At 37.4% G+C, this 27,654-nt stretch overlaps 1 protein-coding gene across 1 annotated transcript in view; it reads left to right on the forward strand.

The window, feature by feature from the left end:
- The window catches only part of KHDRBS3 (KH RNA binding domain containing, signal transduction associated 3), a 71,013-nt gene that overhangs the window by 13,403 nt on the left and 29,956 nt on the right, over nt 1-27,654 (forward strand). The window contains exons 3-5 of the mRNA XM_019473779.1: nt 5,613-5,759; nt 11,657-11,796; nt 26,257-26,449. Of these exons, the coding sequence (XP_019329324.1) occupies nt 5,613-5,759; nt 11,657-11,796; nt 26,257-26,449 (480 nt within the window). The remainder of the gene's footprint in view (nt 1-5,612; nt 5,760-11,656; nt 11,797-26,256; nt 26,450-27,654) is intronic.

Here is a 27,654-nt window from a genome sequence, read left to right on the forward strand (position 1 = left end):
TCAGTTCTTGTGGAACATGTCAAACTGACACTGTTCTGTTGCTGGATTACATGTTTCTATATCAAAATATGATGTGGCATGGAGTTAGGAAGGCTCCTGAGTTTTTCTAATGGCTCTGCAATATAAAAAAGTTTGTTTTAATAAAAGCAGAAGCTCAAGTTGAAAAGTTCAGATTCTATCTTGAATCTCAGAATCCTGGGGAAGAGTCTTAAAGGTTTACATTTGAATAGTTTGAACTTCTCTTGTTTCCTTTGGTAATGATGTAATTGTTTAAATTTTTATTTGACTTTTTCTTGAGATGCTAGCCAAAACTAATTTTTTTTAAATTAAGTGGCTAATAAAGTTGTTACAGGCTGGAGAGCTGTTTTTCACAGAAAACTTCAATACAATTAATCTTTGAGTTCAGAAACAGTAAGGTTCCTGTCATTGTGGGTCTGGGTTTTTAAAAGGGACAACAGAGGACCCAGTTGGATACTTTGGAATAATACAGCTGGAATAGCTTGTATGTACCTACTGGTGATAGTCCTTCAGAAAGTGTCATTCAGAACTAAAGCAGACCATTAATGACACTGTTTCCAGTACTTGACTGAACCTGCAGAATGTGCAAGAAAGTACTGGTGCTACAAAGGGATCCTATCAGCTAATAACCTGAACCAGGTTGCATTCATCCCTAGTTCTCTGGGGACACTGCTCAGCAAGCAGGAGACTCTATATGGGGAGAACTTAACCAAACAAGAGAACTGAAGACTTTTTTTATGTAGATTATCTATGTACTAATTGTTTCAACCACATCTCTTTCACTAACAAGTAATTTACTTTTTGCCTTGATCTTCAGACATTCTTGGTTAGCATTTTGAAACTACTGTATTAAACTTGTCCAGAGAACTAGCAAATAAGAGAACCTTAATTATGCAGCTTTTTCTGTATGAAAAAGAATAATGGTCTATGTTGAAGGGAAGCCCAGGATTGAATTACTTGGTGTCAACAAGTTGCTGGTCAGAAAGGGTGGCAAATTCTCAGGCGTGACTGGGTTTTGCATTACTTGGAAAATCTAGTTGAGACTTTAGTGTGGTATTGACAAATAATGAAGTACATCTCTCTTGCCCTGTTTGATACAATATTTTGAATATGGAGAGAAGCCTTGAGTTGCTCCTATAGGAGAGTAATAGGTAAATAGAGTACATCGTTTTCTATTTCCCAGTAATCCAGGTGCCAAAACAAGCAATTTCATTGCTGCCTTGACAATGTGCAAAGCACAGTGTAGAGAAGATAAATTGAGAACCAAGGTGACATGCCAGCCTAGAAAGGCACATGGGGAGGAACTGCCTTTCCATTGCCTCTGACTCCAAGCATTACTTGTCTATCGCAGTTGTTCAAGCATGGCTGCTTCTTCCTATTTTCCAATCTGACCAAACCACAAGTTTCTAGCCTACTATTTTGCATCTTGTAGGATAGGAAGAATTGACTAAAAAGTATAATTGCAATCATGTGGGATTTTCTTCCAATTATCATTGACTTTTTGATTTAATTAAGGGTTAGATGAAAGTGAAATCTCCTGAACAATACAGTATTCTGGTGATCAGGAAGTTAGAGCAAACCTTGTTTTCAGAAGTGCATAGGTGATATAAGATGCTGATGTTCAAAGGCATAAACTGTAATTAAATTTTTTTCTGGAAAAAAAATTCAGTTTTGGAGCACTATTTTGGTTAGGATTTGTTACAGGTAGCAAAATCTTTGGAATTACATTATCACTGATTAAAAAATTTTCAGCTGATGTAAATTAGTACTCTTACACTGAAGCCAAATTGGCACCACAGCAGCTGAGGATCTCATCTATTGTCTCTAACAAGTTCATTGCAGCATCTTTGCTGTCACTGAAGTGAGTCAGTGTATATTGCTTATTGATGGTGATCACAGATTCTGGGACGAACCAATTGTTGGAGGCTCTGGATCAGATTGTCAGATGTTTCTAAACATTTACATGTTAGTACACCTGCTACATTACCACTTTTAAATGTGTGATTATTACCTCTTTCCTGAAGAAAAGTGGCAGTAAGCTTTGTAGACTTCTCTGGCTAAGCCAAATTTCTAGATACTCTTTTTTAGCTTTAAGAGAACTTCAAAGACTCATGGAAGAAAGCTAACTGATATGAAAGGTTGACAAAATATAGCAGAGAACACAATTTCAATAGAACACAGTTACCTTCTGCAAGTTTTCTAGGGAAAGATACAAAACAGGAAACACAGTATTCTGTCTCACTTTAAATTCATTTAAATAAGAGACCTGGGTTTAAAAAGAGGACATTCAGGAAAGTGTTTTCACTGTATCTTTATTCATTACTTGAGTTCTAGAATCAATCTAGGGTTTCTACTTCCATTTCTTTTCTCAACATCTGCAGTTACCTTCTGCAAGTTTTCTAGGGAAAGATACAAAACAGGAAACACAGTATTCTGTCTCACTTTAAATTCATTTAAATAAGAGACCTGGGTTTAAAAAGAGGACATTCAGGAAAGTGTTTTCACTGTATCTTTATTCATTACTTGAGTTCTAGAATCAATCTAGGGTTTCTACTTCCATTTCTTTTCTCAACATCTGGAGAACCATTTCATGCATCTACTTGTGATATGCAGTATCTAAATTCAGTAATTCTCTTCCATTTGCATGTTTTTTTCCAAGCTGTGCTGTCACTTCATCACTGGCTTTTCACAAGTCACTGCTCAGTGCAGAGACACATTCTGCTAGACTATTCAGGCTTTCATGTGTCTGTAGGAGAGTGAAAAAGTAAAAGGACTCATTTCAGAATTTCTTTATTGCATGACAAGATTACCTTTATATTGCAAATCTGAAGAAATAACAGTTAAATAAAGCTTTCCACCCCAATTGGTTATTCCTGTATTATCAAGTTGGAGACTGGTACAGGCCTTTCAACTTGAGTATTCTGAATAGTATTTAAAATCTGACAGAAGCCAAGTTTCATTTAAGGTAACATTAAGAAGAGAGATTGGGTAGTACCTAAAAAATTTATAACCCAACTCAAAGGTGGTGTAGTAAAGATGAAAATGGACAGTACGCTGAGCATATATTTTGATAAATCAGTAGTTGAGTAGCAGTATTTAAAACAGAGTTCTAGGGCTGGTATCTGGTTCTTGATAGCTTGACAAATAGGATGAAAAGCAACAGGGTTTACAGGTACAACAGAATACAGGGCAAAGTATGTTAACTGTCTTTAGTGGGTGTATTGCCAGATGCCTTGTGCTGCTATGCATCATGAGCTGTGCTAGTACTCTGCTTTGTTCTGGACTGTGAAGGGATGAAATACAAGAGCACAAGGTACAAAGCAAATAGCTTTCTCATAAGGTTCCCAGAGTGCGGTACTGCAGGGTTGTATCTGTACTGAAAACATAAGTTAGATCAGCTTGTCCAAGCCATGAACCATTTGGTGTGATAGATTTTGTGTGAGAAGATGGAGATTTAAAGGACAGATTTTTTTTTAAATAAAGGAAGCTGCCACCTTGCTGTCTTGGCTCCCTTGTTCCATATCTGCTTTACTTTCATCCTTCCAGCAGCTCTCGAATCTCCATTGCAGTCAAGGAGAAAATTCTGTTTTGGCCAGCCACACAGCATCCACATGGACCAGGCGAGCCTAGCCGATGTATGTACTGTTAAGTAATGGAAGGCAGAGGGTTTTGTGGGAGCTAAAGATACTGTCAGTAAAGGATACTGGAATGGGAGCAAGCTGTGGCTTTTGTGTTGGTCATCATGGGGAATAAAAAAGCCTGAAATGCTTCATGTGTACCCAGGGTTGGGAGATGTAGGCCACAGTGGATGATCTTTCTCATTTGTGTGCTGTTAAGAGCTGTGGAGAATAGTGTGTTACCAAGTCATGTTACAGAATAGGAAAAAAATATTTTAATCAGTGAACTTTTCAAGTGAAACAAGAAGAAAGGATAAAGTAAAAGCTTGCTAATGGGAATGACTTTAGAACAACCTGCACTGAAATATCTTGTATGTTTTGTTAAAATTGCTGATTGGAATCCTTTTTCACCAGGCACTGCACATGAAATTGTGACACTTCTATTGCTTGCTGCTATTACCAGGCAAGCTGATTGATAACCACAAAAATGAATTCTCTAAATTCTCAATTCTCTGCATATCTAACTGCACAGTGATTTTTTTCCCTTTAAAAAAAGGGATGTGGATGCTTGATAGCATTTATATACTAAAAAACCAAAGTATATGGGAACTCCACTGATGAAAACATTTAGCTTCCAGTGCTAGATGATGGTTCATATGTCTTGAATAACTGTGCTTAAGTATTTGAGAAACAGTTCCTATTAAAACTAAATGTTTGATCTGTAATGTTTATATTACTTTATTTCCTATTTCTAAGATCTGTTATTTGTATTGACAAGATAATGGTTTTGCTGACAAAGTCTAATCCTGCTGACTCTGGCCTCTTAATCTTGCTGTGGATGCTCTAACAGTTAACTAGACTCTTGATTTTTTTAAACATCCCCATAGTCAAACAAAGTCTGACAATGTTATGAGAAGCAGAAATGGATTGTCATTTATAAACTTCAGCCCATAATTAAGGGGTGTGGGTGGGGGGAGATTTCAACTATCACTGAAACTATGTAATTTTAGTAATCTAAAGGATGAAGTACTTACCTGGTGCTTGCTAAACACAATAAGCAGCAGGGGAGAATTCTTAGGGCTTTTTTAGATAGAACTGCTAAGAATTTGATATAATGTTATCTGGTAATACAATGAAATTCTTAATGGTGGCTTAGTCTTTTGGAATGCAGCAGTCAAACACATGGGGGGCAGGGAGCCTATCTGAGACTAACATGTCCTTTAGGTCTGTGAATATTTTGCATGTGATTGCAAGTATTTGAGAGAACTGAACTCTGTTCCACTACATTGAAATCAGTTTTTCAGTCATGTTGAAGAGGGTTGGGTGAAGCAGAATAAAAGAAATAAACTCTGTTCTGAAATGGCTAGTGAACTCTTTTTTTTTCTCTAATGTCCTCCTCCTCCCTTGTCTCGTATGCTGAACTGTTAGTTTCATGTCCAAGTAGCACAGTTTTGTGAAGGATGTACACATGGGGTAGAAATCTCAGTGAGAACAGAAAATAAGTACCTGAGCTGTGCAATAATACTAAGAAGAGATTGAAATAATATTGGTAGAAGACTCTTGCTCTTATGGAATATTAGATCCAACCTGTTTCTAAAGATGTTACTTTTAAGAAAAGAGGCTTCAAGTTCACTTATGTTTCTGTCTTCTATGTGAAATGGGTGTGCGTGGGGAAAACCCTGGGAACACTCTCCCTTGTGCTACAATTTCTGTATGTGAGCAGAAGCTGATGGGTCCTATTTTGTGTTACTAGTCACTTAGTGTTGATAAGCAAACTGATACTATTCTGATATTTTAGCAACATGCTTGGTTTGAAGTGTATCAGAAAAGTATGTAATTTTATACTTTGTTAGTTCTTGACATCTGAACATGAGTAAACAGTATGTGCAAATGCCTCTGAAGCAACTTTAACAATTGCATTATAATATGTTTAAAATAAGAAGGTGGAAAAAACCCAACTTCTTTCTTATCTCCTAGGAGGAAGAGTTGAGAAAAAGTGGAGAGGCAAAGTACTTCCACCTAAATGATGACCTGCATGTTTTAATTGAAGTATTTGCTCCACCAGCAGAAGCATATGCCAGAATGGGACATGCATTGGAAGAAATCAAGAAGTTCCTCATTCCTGTTAGTATTTTAATTTTTTGTAAGAATTCTGGTAGTCTTGAGTGAGAAATTGTCTCTAAAACTAACTTGCTGTATGATATTGGTTAAGTCATGTTGCTTAATTTCCTTCACCTGTGAAAGAAGTGATGTTTACAAATCCTTTTCATCCTGATATAAGCAGTTATTGGGTGAATGCATAACTGTCCACATATGCTCTCACCTCATGATATGAGCTATAGTAAAAAAGCAACTTATTCTTGCTTAACTGATCATGTGCGAAGTACTTAAGTTTACAAATAACTGTAAAAGTCTAAAATATGAAAAAATAACTTTGCTTAAGGTAGGGCTTTTCTGTGTTCTTGGTACACCTGAAGCATCAGCATAGGGTTCTGTTTCACTAAGAATAAATAAATTTGAAGTTGTAGTATTCCTCCCACCCATAATCCTGGTTTAGTGTTCAGTGCTGAGAATCAATACAATTTTATCTTGTAGCTTTATTTTTCTCAAGCTAGTGATACATGGGTTATACTTGTCTTCTGGTGTATTCTTCAACTTGCGATGTATGGATGTATAAAATGAGATGTGATTTCCAGTGTAAGCTTGTACTCCAGGTTTGGGATATGTATAGACACTGATGTTGCAGGGTTTCCAATGTCTTTTTACAGAAGATTCCTTTATTTCATTCTCATGTAAGGACCAACCTTGATTGTTTTACAGTATTAAACTCCTTGGAACAGTCCAAGCTCTCTTAAGAAGCTGAGGTATTTGAGGTGGTCTTACTGTGTGTGAATTTCCTGTGTTAGCTCTTCAGTGAATGTTCTTCTATTTTTATTGGTTATCAAATGACTGAATATAGAAAGCAAAGCATCCTCAAGGTGCATTGATTTCTGTTTTATTTTTACTGCTGAAAATGTTATCCAAGTGTTATTCTTGATTAGTATCAGATCTTGGAAATGTGGGAGACCTAGCTAAAGAAACTTCACTAAGGTGTGTATCTGAGTGACAGCAGCACATAAATGTTGGAGAGTATAGTCAGTGTAGCTGTGTTAAGGACCAGTTGGGGATGCCTGTTGTATGGCTACTACAGCCTGTTGGGAGTAGAACTGCTGGCTGTACTCTAGGGTGAAGCGGCTGGTGCTGATGACCTGACAATACTACTGTATGCATTTTAAGGATTTTAGTTTGTGCTAACTTTAGTCTAGATCTGTGAAACTGTGTCCCTCAGTGACTGGAGTAGATTGTGTGCTCCTTGAGTGTTTCTCCTGGCTTGTTTTTGTGTGAATGAAAACTAGTTCATATGCGCCAATACTACTCCATGACATGAACCAAAGCATGGTAAGTAACAATCATCAGGAGGCATTCTGATCTGAAATAACACACTAGTGCGGATGCACCTTAAGACAGTTAACGCCCCCAAAATGTCCTGGGCATTATGTTCTGTTATAAAGAAGCAGGCATCACATCATAACTCTGCAGCTTCCAAATGGCTTTTGTCTTGATGTATATGAAGAGGTAAATAAACATACTACTGTTGAAACATCCTAACTGATTAGGGGATACTCAACAGAATATCTGTAGGAATGCTGGGCATAATGTCAAAGGTTACTCTAGTTACATGACTCATGATTTGATTGTGTGAAGAGATAAGGGAAAACTAAGTTCTTGGCTATTCTAGTGAGCAAATAGCTGTTTTCTTTTTATATGAAAATATGCTCAATTTGATAAGTGCTTTTTGCATGCACTGGAAGTAAGGATATGATTCCCCTGGCCCCTTCATCAGAGATCTTATTTTTCTTCATTGAGCTTGATTCGCTTGATTCATTGAGCTTGATAAGTAAGCTTATCAAAACCTAGTTATTACTCTACTGCTGTTAAGCCAGTAGAATTACAGGCTGATAATGAGCAATTCCATTCATTGGTTATACACTCTTCCATCTCAGTTTTTGATCGTTGCATCTTTATTGTACTGAGCTGAACTGATGCTACATAATCTCTTTTGAACTATGAGATCAAGCCAGCATTGTTTTAATTTCCCTTTGGCTTTTCAAATGTAATCTTACCAGAATGGTTCTAAATGTCTTGATCTCTTCTTCCCCTCTGCCCTGCTTGCAGCAGCCATCCCAGGAAGCAATAAGGAGCAGCTTTGTTGTCTCCAAAACTACCGCTTGGTTAACTGCTGCCAAATGCAACTTGATCTTTATTTTCTATAAGGTCTGTTGTGGCTTTCTTAGCAAATTATCAGTTTTATTTCAAGTAAGAAGTCCTGCTATTGGTATATATGATTATGATCTTAATTTGTATTTTCCTTACAATGTAAGCTAACTATACCTTCCAACAACTTCAGATGCTGATCCTAATTTATGAATATGGTCATTGTTCAGTTTTCACATCAGGCCTGAGTATAAAATCACAATTGGTGCTAGAATGTTGGATCCAAAATATCCTTGTAGTAGCTGACTACAGCAAAAATGCCTTAGCCTCTCTTCTCAGATCTTTTCAGATCCCTGAACAAGCACCGTTGCATTGAAGTTCAGCCTCAAGCAGCTGCAGTGGTGTGCTTTCCTTTCAGCTATTGGTATAACTCAAACCAAGACGTGAAAACTTCTGACTCTAGTTTTTGGCTATGCTTATCATATCGCCTTGACTCACTTGTCTTCTGCAGGTAGAATTGTGGCTTCTGACTTCAAGTATATTATTTTGTCCTCCTTTAAATTAGCCAGTCCCTTTGCTCTGGCCAGACCCTCTGGTCAGCAGTCTGTTCGACTGCTAGATTGGTGGGTGTTGTGCTTGATACTTATCCCAGAATTACTTCTGTCAGTTAGGACAAAGCCAGGTACTTCCACCCATACCTTCTCCTGGGTCCTGTATTATACCATGATTACTGCAGTTTTTGCCAATAGGACTTTTCTTAGTTTGTTCTGCTTAATTTTTGAGTAGTGGCAGTATTCTTTTGACAGCTATGGCATTAACTAAGCTTTGCTGTTTGTTACCTGAGTTACTTGTTTTCTTTGTCTTTAAATCAAAGTATAGAAATATCTTTGAGAAAACAATCTGTAGTAGTCAATTTACAATGTGAGCAGGATTTACAAGCTTTTCCTGCAGTCTGCCTTGTCTCCTGCATGTTCAGTTTGTAAGGTGTGGTGATGAAATAGTATTTAATGGCATTTGGAAGAGCTGGTGGGCTTTGGAAACTCACACACTTTTCTTTAAGCAAGCTGGCAAGTAACTAAGGGGTGTGTGTATAAAGGTGGTTAGAAACCTGGTAACTATTGCTCACTGTGCCAGGATAAAGATCTGCATAGGGTTTTGCAGGGATCTGTCCTAACATTAAATAAAAAATGTTTTTACTAATAGTTTGATAAATTGGAATAAGGTCTTAAGTTACAGATGATCCCAAGGAGAGCTGCTGCTGGCTTGTTGATCAGGGCTGGGTGAAAATCGCAGATAACATCTAAAAGAATGTTGCTTAGTTGGGTCATGTGAGTAATTCCATGTAGGGAGCAAATCTCTTGCATGTATCTTGATGGAGGATGTTTTCTTCTGTAGGAATGATTACATCTTCAGAGAAGACTGTAGTCAGTCAGGATGGGCAGTATTCACAGAATGAGTACATCTGTTTGCTTGAAATTAATCGCAGCATTTGACTGAAATTCAAGTGTTGCCTCTGCCTAAACTGTACAGGGGAGGAGTGCAGTCTGAAGGGTTTCCATGTCCATCTTGTGTTCCAGGTGAGGAAGAGATTGTCTCCTCAATTAACTTGAAGTATGCTGTTTTCCAGCAGTGGGTATTCATAAATTGACAATCTGTTACTTCTAATTGAAGAATCCATTTCAGAGTCTAATGGATTAACACCGCTGCTTATCATGGCTTCCTTACTGCTCCTTCATTCTGTATCCTCCTGCTGCCTCTGGCATATGTGATAAGGACCATATTTTCTGTTCTGTGCCTTTGTGCAGGGGAGTCCTTGTCTATGACTAAGGCTGCTGGTATGTCTAGTAGTATGCTGCAGGAAAATGAGAAATCATTAGGAAGAAAAAGGACCCAACATGTACAGTGGCAACCTAAGCGTGTCTCTAAGAAATTAAATAATACTAATATCAAATGATGATCAAAGGTATTTTTCTAGGAGCCCAATTCTGAGGAGGATGTCTTGTGGAGAAGTTGTAAAGGGCACCTATGATATATGCTGTCAGAACTCAGACCTAAGTATTGTGTTTGTGGTACAGTTTTAACAATTCATGAGCATTTTGTTTGAAGAGTGAAGTTTTGTTCTATACATACCTTGCATAGAATTTTGCATTTGTAGACAGTTCTGGTCCAGCAACAAAGCACAAATATAAAGTGGGTTTCTGTACAGTAGTTGGCCAGAATAGTGTTCAATTGCCTGTTTCTATTCTATTCCCTATGATGGTTTGGCTGTGTATTGGATCCAAGCTGTTTTATAATGAAATCTGTTTCTCAAAAGCTTCAGTTACAGTTTGAAACAGCTGATTCAGTCTTCCAGACTTTTCTGTTCATCTTGTTTGCTGGTTGATTTCTGCTGCTAAATAGAGGATGATCTCAGATGGGCAGTTGTGAGTTAAATTTCAGAGCCTATTCAAGACAGTTTGGACAAAATGCCTTTATAGTGCCACTTTCTTTTTAAACACTATCTTCAGAAATGGCATGTAAAGGAAAACTTCCTTATTTCTGTTTGTGGAAGCCTAGGGGAAGCAGAATGTTTCAAGGATAATTGAGATCTTTGAATTCATAGAAGTTTTAACCTCCTTTCAATGCAGAGTTATGTTTCAGAGTTGTCTGATGCAAGGCTACCTGACAGTCTTTTGGTACCTGCCTCGTGCATAAATGTAATAAACTCAGATTCCAATAAGAGATGCAGATCCTTTGTTTTAAAATTGAATTGTGAAATGGGCAATATTTGAACAAACCTTCCTTCTTTGAAATGGGAGGATTTGCAGAAGATAAGAGCTGTTACATCAGAAATACCACTTCATTCTTGTTAGAGGACCTATTAATATTTTGATACTTTGTATGTATACATGTTGAGTAAAATATTTATTTTTCTGATTCACTTTTACAGATGCATTCTTTGGCTCACTTTAAGTGGAGGAAAAATGATAGGAAAATATGTATAGCTCGAGTTCATTGCTGTATCTTTTTTATTCCTGTGTGATGTGCTGGTTTTGGAGGTTGGCTTAAGGTCCTTGAAAACTCTTGTGTATTTTAGAAGTACCATATTAATTCCCTGTAAATAACTTCAGCTTTCTTTTCAGTAGACCTTGAGAGAGGATTTGTGCACAATAAGAAACAAGTCGCGTGTCTTCAGCTTGTTTACTGTTGCATATTCTAGAATTGAAATTTTTGGAGCTTTTTATTAGATAATAGTGCATGTGTGTATTGAATTCATTTCCTTGTTTAGTCTTTTTTAACTCCTGATTTTAGAAGTGTAGATGTCTATATAATCTATTCCTTCTTCGTGAGGGGCTGTTCTCAATAGTGTATTTTTTCTTTACTGCTTTGCAACACCAGGCAAAGGGTTTTTTCCTGCTTTTAACACTATCATTCTACAGCTGGAACTACAAACCAGATCTCAGCTCAGAATATGGGACCTTGATTTTTTTTTTGTTGTTTCCCTCCCTCTACAGCATTTTAACATTGGCATTTTTAAGTGGTAATGCTGTGGGGAGGTAATATGCAATGGGAAAGAGAACCATTCCTGAGCAAAAATTGTAATTAATATGTAGAACTCTTTTAGAAATTTTTGACTGAATAAAATATGCCTATAGTATTCTGCATATTAAACTTTTTCAGTGGGATGCTCAAGTTTTTAAGAGGAAACTTTCAGGATCAGTGTTTGCTGATACTAACTTGGTGGTTGAACAGTTTGGTTTTTTTCTCACTCTGCCCCCCTGTTTTAGGACTACAATGATGAAATCAGACAGGCACAGCTTCAAGAATTAACATATTTAAATGGTGGTTCAGAAAATGCAGAAGTTCCAGTAGTTCGTGGAAAACCATCTATTCGAGCAAGAGGAGTACCAGTTCCTGCTTTGGCCAGGTAAGTATCTCAGCTGCAGTGGAATTTTATTTGAATGTACATATTAAGTTTCTCCCTTCAAACACAACCCCCCCCAGAGTACAACAGTAAAATTCATGATGGACTCCCAAAATATGAGCAAAAGATAAGGGAAATAATCTTGATTCATTGAAGTTTAGACTGAATTGACAATGGTGCTGAAATTTGTCTTATGAAACTTGAATGATACCTATGTTAAGAAACAGTGTACATCATACAAGGTGTTCAGTCTTACTGTGTGAGTACCTGCTTGGCTTCTAACTTCCACTTGCTCCTTAGGTGCATGTAGGGTCTGTGTATTGGCCCTGTGGAGCTCAGGGCTTTGAAAAACTGGTAAATCTGTCTTTGACTGATACATGAATTTCAGAGCGATTTCTCTAACTTGTGGAATATACATATTCCTTTTTTACAGTATTACTCTAAATCAACAAATTTTTGTTCTTATATTGTGTAATATATCTATTCTGCTGCTTTTCTTGATTTTAATGTTAGAGTAGTGGTAATTATATACCAAGGTTCACTTCTTTAGCACTGTAATCAGCCATACAAAAGTGCTTGCAAATTAGATCTCATTTGATTTTTGGAGATTGTTTTTTTGTTAATTCTTTCCCATAGATGCCTGTAACAGCTCTGCTACAGATGCTCAGTACGGAGACACTCACAGTTCTATTTCATGTCGTCTTCATTTTTCATATGTCCTTAAGCTAGAGTTTGATACATAAGTTAGGTATTGTTTGGTCTGATCTTATCACTAAAGTTTGATACCTAATTTCCACTACTAGTATCTAGCACATGCATGCAAAATTAACTTTTCATAGTTCTGAATTTCTAACATCACTCATTCCATCCTCTGGATTTTGGTAAATTAGTTTTTCAAACCTGCATTTTATACAACACATACATACTATTAGGTAGCTCACAAAATCCTTTGTAGTTCATCCTATTGGCTTACAACTACTGAAATGTCTTCAGGGTAAACTTAAATGTTATTAGCATTTGATTCGCAGATGACAGCTAAAAATTGTATTTATCTCCTTTTTATATATGTTCTAAAGAAAACTGAAAGGTTGTTGGCTTGTTTGACTTGTCCTTACTTCAAGGCTTGTCTTAAACTCCAAGACTTCTTCCCTTCAAACTGAAGTGCTCTGTTGGCATAAAGATTTCTTGAGTGAAATTTAATACCATTGCTACTGAGATACTACAGCCATTGAGTTAAAGATCTCAAACTCAGTTGCAATGCTCTGATGCTTTTTTAGCACAAATTGATTTCAGTGAGTAATACTTTTGTCAAAGGAAGGCTTTGTTAAAGGCTTTGTCTTAGTGTTAAAACAGTTTTAATAGCAAGCATCCCTGAGATCCAGGAGAGGTTGAAGCAAGGCTGGAGAAGACTTGTAAAATGAAGTCTAAAACCTCAATCCTAACCTCGCTTTATAGTCTGTAGAATATTTGTAAGATATCAACCCTGATACATGAAACATCCTGTGAGGATGCAATAACTAAGTATGTTTAAGTTCCCATTTTTTAAGCCTTTATTCCTGAATAGTTTCACTTAAAAAAACCAAAGTACTAATTTATGCCTTTTTTACTCCTTATCAGACATGTTGACACTGGAGATAATGCATCTTATCAAGTGCCTTCTTTTAAGAAGACTTGTTATGTGTATGTTTAGCTCCATACCAAAGTTTTACTTTGTAGAAAACAATACATTTGTGCTTGCATACAAAATTCTAGCTTGTGCATAGGTATTCCTGTATATGGTAAGTAATTTCCTGATGGTTGTGGTTTGGTAACTTTTTTATTCTGCTATTTCTAGCTTGTTCCAGATATTCTTGACTGAATTTTTTATGACTCTAGAGCCAAGTAAGATTTTGGGGGTGAGTGGATGGGATTTACTGTAGAAGGGTTGTGTTTTGAGCTTTACCTTTAAGAATATGCTTTTCTTATCATTGATCTTGGGCGCATAGCTGCTTCCTTCTGCCCTCTTGCCCCCACTTTCATTTTTCCTTCGTTCTAATACTGTTAAAGATGACCTTCAGATGTAATTACAACAATTCTATTTTCTGTGACATTTATGCTGAGCATTTAACCTCTTTAGGTAGTACCTGCCTCTTCTGTGCAACAAGAGAAGGGAGAGGAGAATCTTTCCCTGGTGAAAGTCTGGTTTTCGTTCCTTTGTTTTTATTGTAAACTGGCATTGTTCTTAAATGTTTTTTTTGGAGGTGACTATATAAAATGAAGGATCATACTAGTTACTTTTTAACTTATTGAGCTAGCAAGCTTAGAGAATCCACGATGCTTAATGTGATGCTGTTATAGTGAGTAGCTAGATGTACCTCTTGGAATCAGTGTTTCTAATGCATTTGAATTTCCATCCTGAATCAGTGCAATATAAATGATAATACTACTGAATTGTGAATTGAGACTTCTGATTAACTAAAGACTGCAAATAAACGTGTTAACATACATGTTAATGTCCATCTCTAAGGACATTTTGTAAATAAAGTAGCATTTCCTCTCTAAAACTTCACATTCCTATTTTAAGAATAAATAAAAATAAGAATTAAGAATCAATTCTGACTCAAACTAAGATATATTGGAAAAGTGAAATTCTAGAGGACGATAATAAGTCTAAGAATATGGATAAATCTTCCTTGCTACCTTGGGGTGTGGGGGGAACTAACTCATGTTACTTATAGCTAGAAATCACTGTTAGAATCATAGAATGGTTTGGGTTGGAAGGCATCTTTTAAAGATCATCTAGTCCAACCCCCCTGCCATGGGAAGGGACATACTCCCCTAGATCAGGTTGCTCAAAGCCCTGACCAGTCTGACCTTGAACACTTCCAGGGATGGGGCATCCACAGCTTCTCTGGGCAACCTGTTCCAGTGTCTCACCACCCACATTGTAAAGAATTTCTTCCTAATGTCCAACCTAAATCTATCTTCTTTCAGTTTAAAATCATTGCCCCTGTGAGTACAGGCCCTGGTAAAAAGTCTCTCTCTAGCTTTCTCGTAAGCAGCCCCCCCCCCAGGGCCACAATAGAGGGAGAGCTGGTTGGGTTCACTGCCCAGATTGAGAGGAATTGTATTTGAAAACAGATATTTTGGTTTCACAAAGATGAGGAGAGGAAAATATAATTTCTCATAAAGCCAACATGTAGGAATAGTCTAATTAAAGAAATGGCAAAATTCTGGTTTATGTTTGCATGAGACTGGGGTTTTTTTACTTTTCCCATTTATTCTTTTTGTTCGCATTTCAGTGTATGCATGGCTGGGATCCTAATGGTTGAATGACTGTCACTCTATCTGGGGACAAATAAACCTGTTACAGAAGTTGTAGGTTAGAATTTGCTGTCAGAAGTAATGTGAGGTGATGTGGATCACTGCTATAATGTATGTGTTCACATCTTCCAGTTGTTCTTTGTTAGTCACCAGATCAAACTTAAGTCATTCCTGTCATATGTCTGGAATCAACTGGTTTCTTTTTTGAAGAATATCTTTTTGTTGAGAACATGTAGGTAGTGTACTGCAAAAGATTCTGTAGCACAAAAAAATATTTGGCACAGCCAGTTCAGGATCCAGGACAAAGGCAGGTATTATGTTCAGGGTGTTCTGTTTCTTTAGTCTTGTGATAAATCTCCCATTTTTCACAAAATTGAAACATGAACGTATGTATTACTGTTTTCAAATAAAAATGTGAAACAAAACTTGCATGAGTGTTAACTTCAGTGGTGACTCATTTAAAAAAAAAAGATGAAAAAGCAGGAATCCTAGCTCTGTGAGTGGTATCTGGATATCAGTGTTCAGTATTTTGGTGCTGACATTTTAAAATAACAGGTCTGTCTTTCAGATGTCTAATGTAAAACCTGAACAAAAATATTTACTGTTTGAGGAACATTGACTGTAGTTGGCTATGCTCAAATGAAGATAATATATCAACATCTGGTAACAAAATTTGTTAGATCCATTTATGGAACAGTATAAAACCCTGCAGATAAATCATGGAACTATGAATGCTAAAATTAAGTCCAAGTGTTTCCTCATTGAATAATAGTGTTAGGGAACTGGTCCTAAATTTCAAGCATTTTTATTTTAAAACTATTCTTGCATTTACTTCCCCTTCTGGAGGGGAGATATTGAAAGGGAGCTTCTTATCACATAAACTCAATTTTTGTTCTTTCACTAAAACAAAGTGAAGGAAAGCTGTAAACTGACTCCAGTTGTGATTTCATAATCAGAGTAATTTTACTAATTCAGTCATGCGGTGAAAGGAGAAACTTAAAATAAAAATCAGTATAATACTAGAGAGAAGAAAGTGATAAATGAAAAGATAAGAAAGTATACCTATTGCTTAGGGAAGCTGGATGGGAGTATCAGCTAGACACTATGCCTGCTATGGTCAAGGGCGATAATTTAGTTTGCTAGAAACACTATGGGACTACTATATAGTAGATATGTCAAATTACTGCTAATAAAGGCCAAAGAGGAAGTGTTAAGGAGTTTTCTATGGATGTGTTTAACTTGTATGAATTGGTAAAATACTATTTTAGTGGCAATCAAGGATTAGATTAGTACCTGTGAACAAATGTTCTGGGTCCAACATAGTATAATGTGGTTCTGAGTGGTACTCGATTTTCTTTAGAATGTTTTTCCACACATTAAACTATTCATACAGTGTGATTAATCAATTACAAAGTGCAGTACTTCAGTAATATTTTAACTGTGCACTGTGAAGTACACTTTTCAGTTTTTTGTACATCAAAATTAACTTCTGTAATTACTATACTGCATTTACAAATCACACTAGCACATTCTAATGCTCTTGTGAAAGGCCTGTTCTCCCATTCTCTAATGTATTTATGATAATTTTATAGAAATTCAGTGCTTCACTTTACTAATTTTTTTCTCTCAGACTACCTTGCAAGTATAAATGAAACTGTTACGGGGGAAAGATTCAGTTTTCATGACATTATCTTCAAAGGATGCTGTAACATGAGTTAAATCATCTTATTTCTCCCCACTATTCTGGTACACTGTTCAGTGTAGTGAAAACAAAAGATAGTAAATGAGTTACTGGGATTTGCTTTATTTAATCTCTAGTCTGTGGTACCCAAATTGAAAAGGACCCTTTTACTGCAGAGCCTACAAGTTAATTACATACCTATGGGAGTAAAATTATTCTTAATTTAACCACCTAAATTACCTGTGCATTTAATGGGGAAAGGTTAATCTCATTCACTGGATTCATCACTGCCAGATTAATAAACTCAGGAAAATCAAAACCAAACTGATAAAGATGAAATGGAGAAGTATTCCAGATTTTCTCACATAGCTGTAGTAATCTGTTTTAGGGCAGTAAAATGTTTCTTTGAGAGCAGGACTCAGTGGTCTCAAGTACATAGATGATCACTTTGTTTTTAAAGCCTGTCTGGAGGTGATGATAATAGCACCTGGCTAGAAGATAGGATTTACTGAGTATATTTAAGTACTGTCTATCTAACTACCACAGTCTGTTTAGTGTAAAATAGTTAATAGGTGTTTAAGGAGCAGGGTTTCCCTCATCCAAGGAAATCTGAGATTCTGGATAGCATACTGATGTAAGATTCAGAAGAGTAGAGTTTTTATTACAAATGTAGCAAAAAGAAAACCAAACACTAGTGTATCCCGTGATGCTTCAGTACTTGTGCATTTGCAGTATCATAAATCTGAGGGATCACAGGCAAGGACCTTTTTATTTCACATGTCCTGAAAATAAGTCACATGAATTCTGTTTCAAAGTACTTACACAATCAAAGTATACAAAAAGTTTGAAGACAGATATGTAGAGGGTTCAGTGCCCATTTGTGTACACTATTAACCTGGATATATTGGCAGTCTCAATACTGTAAAAGATGTTCTTACGGGCACTGGGGTAAAGGGGACATTCAAAAGACTTCTGAAAGGGAATGAGATGGCAGCAATAGTAGTGAGGAGGGAGAATAAAGGCAAAAAGACCCTTCTTATATTTCAGAATATAAGCAGGTAGTGAAGGCTGACATGGGCTGACAAATGAATCATAGTAACATAAAATTTTCAAGGTTTGGGGGTAATGCTTTGTGGCCTATAGAAGTCAAAACAAAGATCTCTTTCTTCTGTAACAAAGAAATAGTGGAAGAATTCAGAGGGTTAACAGGCAAGGAAATGTATTGGGAGACTGATCAAATTTCAGATTCAGAAGCATTCTGATTGAGGGTTAATATAGCACTGTTTTTATCAAAAAGAAAAGTTCTTTCCAGTAGTTGTGCTGCTTGTAGTGAAACCATGAATTATGTACTTGAACCAAAGTTGTGGATCAAGACTGTTTCATAGTTATTTGAACAAATGTGCCATAATTTTAATTCAAATAAATGGGAATTTTGTATCTAACCACTGCTCCAGAAAGTTTCCAAATCGACTTTTCTAAACCCTCAATTAACATGAAAGAATCTGATTTTGGAAGAGGAGCCCTTCATAAATGAAACTGTTACGGGGGAAAGATTCAGTTTTCATGACATTATCTTCAAAGGATGCTGTAACATGAGTTAAATCATCTTGTTTCTCCCCACTATTCTGGTACACTGTTCAGTGTAGTGAAAACAAAAGATAGTAAATGAGTTACTGGGATTTGCTTTATTTAATCTCTAGTCTGTGGTACCCAAATTGAAAAGGACCCTTTTACTGCAGAGCCTACAAGTTAATTACATACCTATGGGAGTAAAATTATTCTTAATTTAACCACCTAAATTACCTGTGCATTTAATGGGGAAAGGTTAATCTCATTCACTGGATTCATCACTGCCAGATTAATAAACTCAGGAAAATCAAAACCAAACTGATAAAGATGAAATGGAGAAGTATTCCAGATTTTCTCACATAGCTGTAGTAATCTGTTTTAGGGCAGTAAAATGTTTCTTTGAGAGCAGGACTCAGTGGTCTCAAGTACATAGATGATCACTTTGTTTTTAAAGCCTGTCTGGAGGTGATGATAATAGCACCTGGCTAGAAGATAGGATTTACTGAGTATGTTTAAGTACTGTCTATCTAACTACCACAGTCTGTTTAGTGTAAAATAGTTAATAGGTGTTTAAGGAGCAGGGTTTCCCTCATCCAAGGAAATCTGAGATTCTGGATAGCATACTGATGTAAGATTCAGAAGAGTAGAGTTTTTATTACAAATGTAGCAAAAAGAAAACCAAACACTAGTGTATCCCGTGATGCTTCAGTACTTGTGCATTTGCAGTATCATAAATCTGAGGGATCACAGGCAAGGACCTTTTTATTTCACATGTCCTGAAAATAAGTCACATGAATTCTGTTTCAAAGTACTTACACAATCAAAGTATACAAAAAGTTTGAAGACAGATATGTAGAGGGTTCAGTGCCCATTTGTGTACACTATTAACCTGGATATATTGGCAGTCTCAATACTGTAAAAGATGTTCTTACGGGCACTGGGGTAAAGGGGACATTCAAAAGACTTCTGAAAGGGAATGAGATGGCAGCAATAGTAGTGAGGAGGGAGAATAAAGGCAAAAAGACCCTTCTTGTATTTCAGAATATAAGCAGGTAGTGAAGGCTGACATGGGCTGACAAATGAATCATAGTAACATAAAATTTTCAAGGTTTGGGGGTAATGCTTTGTGGCCTATAGAAGTCAAAACAAAGATCTCTTTCTTCTGTAACAAAGAAATAGTGGAAGAATTCAGAGGGTTAACAGGCAAGGAAATGTATTGGGAGACTGATCAAATTTCAGATTCAGAAGCATTCTGATTGAGGGTTAATATAGCACTGTTTTTATCAAAAAGAAAAGTTCTTTCCAGTAGTTGTGCTGCTTGTAGTGAAACCATGAATTATGTACTTGAACCAAAGTTGTGGATCAAGACTGTTTCATAGTTATTTGAACAAATGTGCCATAATTTTAATTCAAATAAATGGGAATTTTGTATCTAACCACTGCTCCAGAAAGTTTCCAAATCGACTTTTCTAAACCCTCAATTAACATGAAAGAATCTTTTTTTGGAAGAGGAGCCCTTCATTGTCCTAAAGTTTTGATGTCACCTGAAATCTCCATGCCAAATTATTTTTCATGTAATTTGAAAATAGAGGCTATTTTAGGTGTTTTTATAAAGGAAAAAAAACATAGTCTGTAGACTATGTGCAAAGACAAGGAGAGTTGGTGATGGCAGCTGAAATTTGGTCTGCAGAATGATGTCCCTGATCAAAGAAGCAAGCAGGGAAAGACTTGGAGGGACTAGGAGCCATGATGAATTTGATCTGATGGTAAGATATCTCTGTGAATGTGATAGAACAGAGCTGAGATGTCTTGATTTGGATGAAATAAGTAGAAAAATGAATCTAAATGTTAGCAGATGCACCAAGGTTTTTGAATTTATAGGTGAGACAGTTGTAGAAGAAAAAGGGTAGAGAAAAGACCCTCTGCAGTTTCTTCAAAGAGCTGAGAAGCAGATGGATACCCCTCAAAAGTACCTGATTACGAGAGGGAAAGCCCATGAAAGTGAAAGAACAAGATTCCAAAAGGAAAAAAGTCATTGGATCAGAAATGGTAAATACAGCATGGAATGTGTGGAGAAACTCTGTAGGAAATCTAGCTGAAATGTCATTATATATGCACTGGGAGTGCTTTTTAATATGCTGTATATATTTGCATACCACTAAATGTCCAGGGTATAAAGGGAAGAGATAAGACTATTAGCACATTCGCTAAACTTAATGGTAGTGGGTTACATTCAACTATGTGAAGCTTTTACTTAAAAAGTAAAATAAAACCACTTCAACCTTAAACACCTGGAGAAATATGTAAATTATGAAGGGGTGAAATGGAAAACAAGACTAGGCAAGATGGATCAGAATTGAGAGCTGTGAAAGGATTAGCTAAAGTATAGATGGAAGATGAGAATTGTAAGAGATGTGTGGGGACTAAACTGCCCTAGGGCCATCCTTTCTGCCCCTAATGGATAGACATATCTGCTGTGTAGACATGAGTAGAGATGACTTACAGGAGTCGTCAGTGATGTGGTGAGGGATGTCAAAGTCAAGAAGTGCTTCTGTGAATACTTAAGTAGCAATAGAAGGACTAGGGAAAATGTGGGCCTACTGCTGAATGGAGCAGGGGCCCTGGTGACACAGGGCATGGAAAAGACTAAGGTACCTAATGACTTTTTGAGCTCAGTCTTTACTAGGAAGAGGAGCCTTCTGAAATCCAAGGACTCAAAGATGAAGGGGAAAGCATACCCTTGGTGGAAGAGGATCAGGTTAGAGAATAGCTCAATATGTCCAGTTTCCTGGACATACATAAGTCCATGGGCTCTGATGGGATGCACCCATGAGTGCTGAGGGAGCTGGCGGATGTCATTGTGAAGCCACTCTCAATCTTTGAACAATTGTGGAGGCTAGGAGAGGTGCCTGAGGACTGGAGGAAAGTAAATGTTGCTTCTACCTTCAAAAATGGCAAGGAGGACCTGGTGAACCCTAGGCTGGTCAGCCTCACCTTGATCCCTGGGAATGTGATGGAGCAACTAACCATTTCTAGGCACATAAAAAACAACATCAGGAGTAGCAAACATGGATTCACAAAGCAGAAGTCATGCTTGATCAACATGATAGCATTCTATGATGAAGTGACTGGCCTAGTAGGTGAGGGGAAAGCAGTGGATATTGTCTGCTGTGACTTCAGGAAGGCTGTCTCCCATAAGATCCTCATAGAGAAACTGTTGATGTATGGGCTGGATGAGGAGACAGGTGGATTGAAATTTGGCTGAATGGCTAGGCCCAGAGGGTGGTGATCAGTGGTACAAAGTCCAGCTGGAGGCCAGTAACAAGCAGTGTACCCCAGGGGTCAATACTGGGTCCAGTCCTGTTTAACTTCATTAATGATCTGGATGATAGGGCAGAGTGTACCCTCAGCAAGTTTGCAGGTGGCACTGAACTGGGAGTAGTGGATGATACGGCAGAGGGTGATGCTGCCATCCAGAGGGACCTCAACAGGCTGAAGAATGGCCTGATAAGAACCCCATGAAGCTCAACAAGGGGAAGTGCAGTCCTGCACCTGGGGAAGAACAACCCTGTGCACCAATATATGCTGGAGGCCACCCAGCTGGAAAACAGCTTGACAGAAAAGGACCTGGGTGGACACCAAGTTGAACATGAGCCAGGAATGTGCACTTGCTGCAAAGAAGGCTAAAGGTACCTGGGCTGCATTAGTGTTGCTTGCAGGCTGAGGGAGGTGATCCTTCCCCTCTACTCATCATTGGTGAGACCACAGCTGGAGTGCTGTATCTGTTTCTGGGCTCCCCAGTACAAGAAGGATATGGGCGTGTACTGCAGGAGTTCAGTGAAGGGCCACAAAGATGAAGGGTATGGAGCATCTCTCCTGTGAGGAAAGCCTGAGAGCTGGGACTGTTCGGCCTGGAGAAGGCTCTTTTTGGTGGTGCCTGGTGACAGGACACTGGCACACATTGCCCAGAAAGATTGTGGAGCCTCCATCCTTGGAGGCATTCAAAAGCCACCTGGACATGGTCCTGGGCAACTGGTTCTAGGTGGCCCTGCTTGAGCAGGAGGTTGGATCAGATGACCTCCAGCAATCCCTTCAAACCTCAACCATTCTGTCATTCAGTGATCGCATTTCGTAGGAGCAGTCATAGTGGCTCAGGCAATCTGGTTTAATATTCTATCCCTACATGTTGATATCTCCTGTTTCTTACATTGGCAATGACTGCTGAATAATTCCTTATGTACCTTAGAATATCTCAAGTTTGATGGGACCCATAAGGCTTATTGAGTTCAACTCCCTGCTCCTCGCAGGACTACCTAAAACTAAACCATATGACTAAGGGTGTCATCCAGATGCTCCTTGAACTCTGACAGGCTTGGTGCCTGACAACTTCCCTGAGGAGCCTGTTCCAGTGACCGACCACCCTCTCAGTGAGGAACCTTTTCCTAATGTCCAACCTGAACTTGCTCTGATGCAGCTTCATTCCATTTCCTTGTGTCCTATCACTGGTCACCAGAGAGAGATCAGCACCTCCTGCTCTGCTGCCCCCCTTGAGGAAGTTGTAGACTGTGATGAGGTCACCCCTCACCCTTCTCCATTCCTTTGATATTTCTATTGGATTCTATCATATAAACCTCAGTTATCATTTGTAGTATGAAGTGCCTTAATCTACTTAATTGTTCCTTATATGTAAGCTGTTCTATACTGTTGGTCATCTTTGACATAGTTTCTGATGCACTTCCAGTTCTTTTATGTTCTTTCCAAATTAGGAAACAGAACTGTGAATATATACAGTTGGGTAATAAAGTTTTGTGTTCTCTTATATTTTCTAAAATTGTATTTGTTTTTTACCATCCTCACCACTGGGCCAATCTTATGGAGTGAAAGCACAGAACCTATTACTTTGTATGTTGTTCGGATATATACATTTATATATGTCTGTGTGTATTAACTTGCAAGTGTTCCCCTCTATAGTTTGTTGCTTTGAATTTTTTTTGCTATGTTCCTTTCCTTAACATTCAAGTTGGGATTCAGCTACAGATTAAAGAGCTAGGCATCTGAACCCCTGTTGTTTATAGAAAGATAGTGCAATTACTTTTGTTTGCTCCTTTTGTTCTGTAATTTGTCTAAGACAGTTGGCGGCACCATCCAATGCATTCCCCATAAGGAAAGGCTCTACCATGAGAACCTTGTCTAGTCTGTCTTGATTGTGTAGCAACAAACATAATGTATCCATACATATATATGTATCTTACTGTTCTTCACTGGTGATTTGGCCTCACTCTGGCAGGTTTCCTGATTCCAGGATGTTTGAAGGACTTTTTTTTTTTTTTAGGCTTTCTATGAACTCTTTATATTATCTCTGACCTGCTTTTCTGAGTATTTCACACTTGTTTTATTAGCATTTGTCCTTTGAGGTTAGAGATCGGTTCAGCTTTTCAGGTGATACCTCTTTTAATACCTGTCCTTACTCTGCTGTTCTAGCTTTACTGAGCTCCTTTTGCCCTTTCTGAAGGTTTTTCTTTTTTGACAATTGTTGTGTATTTGCTCTGACTTCCCATGGGATTTCTCTAAATGTCTTCCCATATTATGTATATACATTTTACTCTTTTAAATCTTTTTTTAAACACAATTTATATAGCTGCCCTTTTTCAAATTAAGCAATACCAGAACTGATCTGTTGTTCTTGCAAAGGTATGGAAAGGTTCCTATTCAAGTGGTTCCTCAATATTTTAAGTCAGTTTCTGTTCATTGTTCATGTCAATCAAACTACTTTAGTTCCCTGATAACTTTTTAATGAAATAACAATTTACAGTTTCTAAAAACTTGCTCTTAGCATCATACCCTGATACGACTCAAATCTGCATGGTGGTAACTGAACTCTTCCTGCTACTGAGTTTCCTATCTGTGCACCTTTCTAGTCTCCTCCAGCCTGGTGCAGTAACCATCTGAGTGGTGTAATACAGAACTACACATCTCAGATTGTTCTTCCTACAGTAACTCTTAAAAAAAAAAAAGCATGTAAATGGTCTCCTAATATAGGAGAAATACGGTTTCCCACCCATCACCACTCCAATCCTATTAACTGTTTTTTGAAATGCAGAAAAGACCTTCTCATCATGTGGATTTGGTGTTCTAATTACTCTTCAAGAATAAATCTATGCTGGCTCTAAAAACTGTACTTTTTTTCCCCCTCCCTCAAATGTTTTTCCATGTTTTTCAGCATGTCCCACTTCCTGCTGCTTTCACTTGCACCCTGTCTGAAGGATGCCATGAAGATTATGGCTAGTGATTCTTGAGTCTTTTTACTGACTTTTTTTACTTGGTATTGACTATTGTCTATGCCAATAGGTTCATTTCCCTTTCTTTGGCTTCACTTGGAAAGTGTCACATTTGCTATTTCTTTATATTACTTCAGCAGGCTGTGTCTGGGAACTTCACTGCTCACCCCTGCCCCCACTACCATGAAGTCAAATAAGCAGCTGGTACCCTGTCCTGAGGAGGCATTCTACAGATTAGCCAAAACCAAGTAATAAGCACAGTTTTAAATCGCTTACTCTCTAGGCTTGTTTAAAATACTTTGTGACTGTGTTTTGATCAGTAATTAGATTAGTAATTAATAAAATCTATCCTGACTGTATCAAGTATTTACATTTTTGCATTCTTCATTTAGTGATGCAGTTTTTCAAATACTAATTATTTGTGGTAAAATGATTATATTTTTTCTGATAAGTTTACCAATGAGAAATTATATGACTTATTTGAAATAGGATAGGAAATCTTAAGGCCAAATCTGGATCTTACTTTATAATATTGTTTAAGTTGAAAATTTCTACTGAAATCAGGACAGAGTATTTTCACTCAATTACTACTCTTGAGATGAGTTAGATGATGGCTTGATAGGCAGAAAGGTAGTGTAGAGCTTGTGCTTGTTTGTTTTCTTCTGTGTATCTGTTACAGCATACAATAAGGGTGTGACTTCCTTGGAACAAGTCTACATGCCTACAAAGCAGCCATTTAAACTCAATTATAGTCCATGGGGTGAAGTGATCTCCTTTAAAGAGGAGATGTCTATTAGCAATATTTTAGACATACTGTTTGAAAGAGGATATGTGATGCAAATTTCTTACAGATTGTATCTCTAAACCTCTCCCTTTACTATAGGGAGGCGGGGGGGAACGCCACCTCTAAATGGGTCAAAGATTTTTGAAAATTGGTCTGGTTTAGGTCTCAGATTTTTCATCCATATATTAAGTGTCCTAAGTAATGGAATGCAAGTTAATGCTTATCATTCTTTCAGAACTTTAAAAACAAATATACTGTTACTTATTGTTCTTAAATACATATAGAACATCAGGTTACATCCTATAATCACCCTGCACATTTATTACATGTCTGAATGTTTCCTGCAACAGCTGGAAATCTCTTCTTTAGAATCAGAAGAAAATGTAATTTTTCCAACTCAGTCTCTTTCGTGCAGTGTGATCTTTGGATTGCATTTAGAAGCTTACACAGGATCAGAAGGGAGTTGCAACCGATTCCTCTGTGCAGGGTTTGAGTACGATATAGCTTGACAGCTTCAAATTAACATGGTATTCTATGATTGTGATTTCACATACTATAAGTCAAATTCTAGTGAAGTTGACTGATTCCAGCAAACTGGTTTGGGTGTGTCTGTGTACGTGAGAATGGTTCAAGGTAGTGAGAAGTTCATCACTGAATCACGTCTAGTTTGTATTTATTGCATAATGTGTGTAATTGGATTAAAGCATACAGAAAAATGACAGACTATAAACCTTTTAGACTTTTTTCTGGCTGTGGCAAAGCAAAATTGTCATGATGTGGGGGAGGGAGCTGTTGAAAGGGAGGCCAAGGGTGTGGTATTTAATGGTAAGTGATCCATATATTCACAGGGGCCGTGGAGGAGTGCCTCCACCACCAGCAGGAGTACCAAGAGGGGCACCAGCACCCAGAGGAGTGCCTCCCAGTAGAGGACCAGTCAGTCGCAGCCGTGGACTTCTAGCACCCAGAGCAAGAGGAGTACCTCCACCGGCAGGCTACCGGCCCCTTCCACCACCTCCAGCGCAGGAGACATATGGTGAATATGTAAGTCAAGCTGTTGACATACTGTGCATAAAGTGTATAATTTTGGAGTGAAGACCATAACTATCACTTCAGAACTCAATAGAATCCCTTTAATTAGTACCTAATTGAGTCTTGCACCCAGAATCTACAGCTAATGTGCTCGTCTCTCGTCACCTTTTCAGACTTGAACTGTTTCATATTAATAAAACTTCAGGTTATAAGTACTACCATAAAGACATTTACAGTGCATTTGGCAAAATAGTTATGTACCTTTTAAACATTATATTAGGTTTCTGCTTTACAAAAATCTGAAAAATCGTATTGTCAGTAGATTTTTAATTCTCAACTAAAACCGAGAATAAAATTCTACTTTTTCCTAAACTTATCTTTGTAGTCATATAACTGTTCAATGATTAGACAATAAAATTTTTTTATGAAAGCTTCAGAAATGATCCTAAAACTTTAACAATGTACAGTGTATCTCAATAAGCCATACATATTTACCTTGATTTTATTGTATTAAACATTAAAAAACATATCAAAATACTTATATTGTACTTGACTGAAAATTATAGACAGTTATGAATTGTTAGAGTAAACTTAATTTAAACTGAACTTACAGAGCAGTGAGATTAAAGAAAGCTTATTAAGATTAAAAAAAGCTTATTAAATCAAAACTATCATCATAAATGGATTTAGTCTTACAGAAAAATAACATTTTCAAGGACAGTGCTTTTAATGTTTTATAAATCTTAAAGCTTTTAGCTTGCACTCTTTGCAGCCAAATCTGTCTGGACTTTGTCTCTGTTATTCAGACTAGCGAAAAAGGAGTTCCTGAGTTCCAGAAAATGGTTTTGCTATTTAGACATTTTTTGCTTTTCTCTCAACCTTTCTTCCACCTACCTTCTCCCTCTCTTCTTTCACCCCACTGCCCCAACCCTCTAAATCAAATCTCAACCATTGTCCTTTTGATTAGAAACCTAATTTTCTATATAATGCTTAGTTTTATGCAGAAAGTTTAATGTCGTTAGTACAAACATTTATACACATACCTGAACAATTCAGAAGACATTAATGTTATGAGAACCAGTAGAATCATAGAATCATTAAGGTTGGAAAAGACCCCTAAGATTGAGTCCAACCGTCGACCCAACACCACCATGCCCACTAAACCATCTCCCTAAGCGCCTCATCTACACGTCTTTTAAATACTTCCAGGAAGGGTG

This window comes from Aptenodytes forsteri, unplaced genomic scaffold, assembly GCF_000699145.1.
Source record: "Aptenodytes forsteri isolate BGI_AS27 unplaced genomic scaffold, ASM69914v1 Scaffold140, whole genome shotgun sequence".
NCBI classification, from domain to species: Eukaryota; Metazoa; Chordata; class Aves; order Sphenisciformes; family Spheniscidae; genus Aptenodytes; species Aptenodytes forsteri.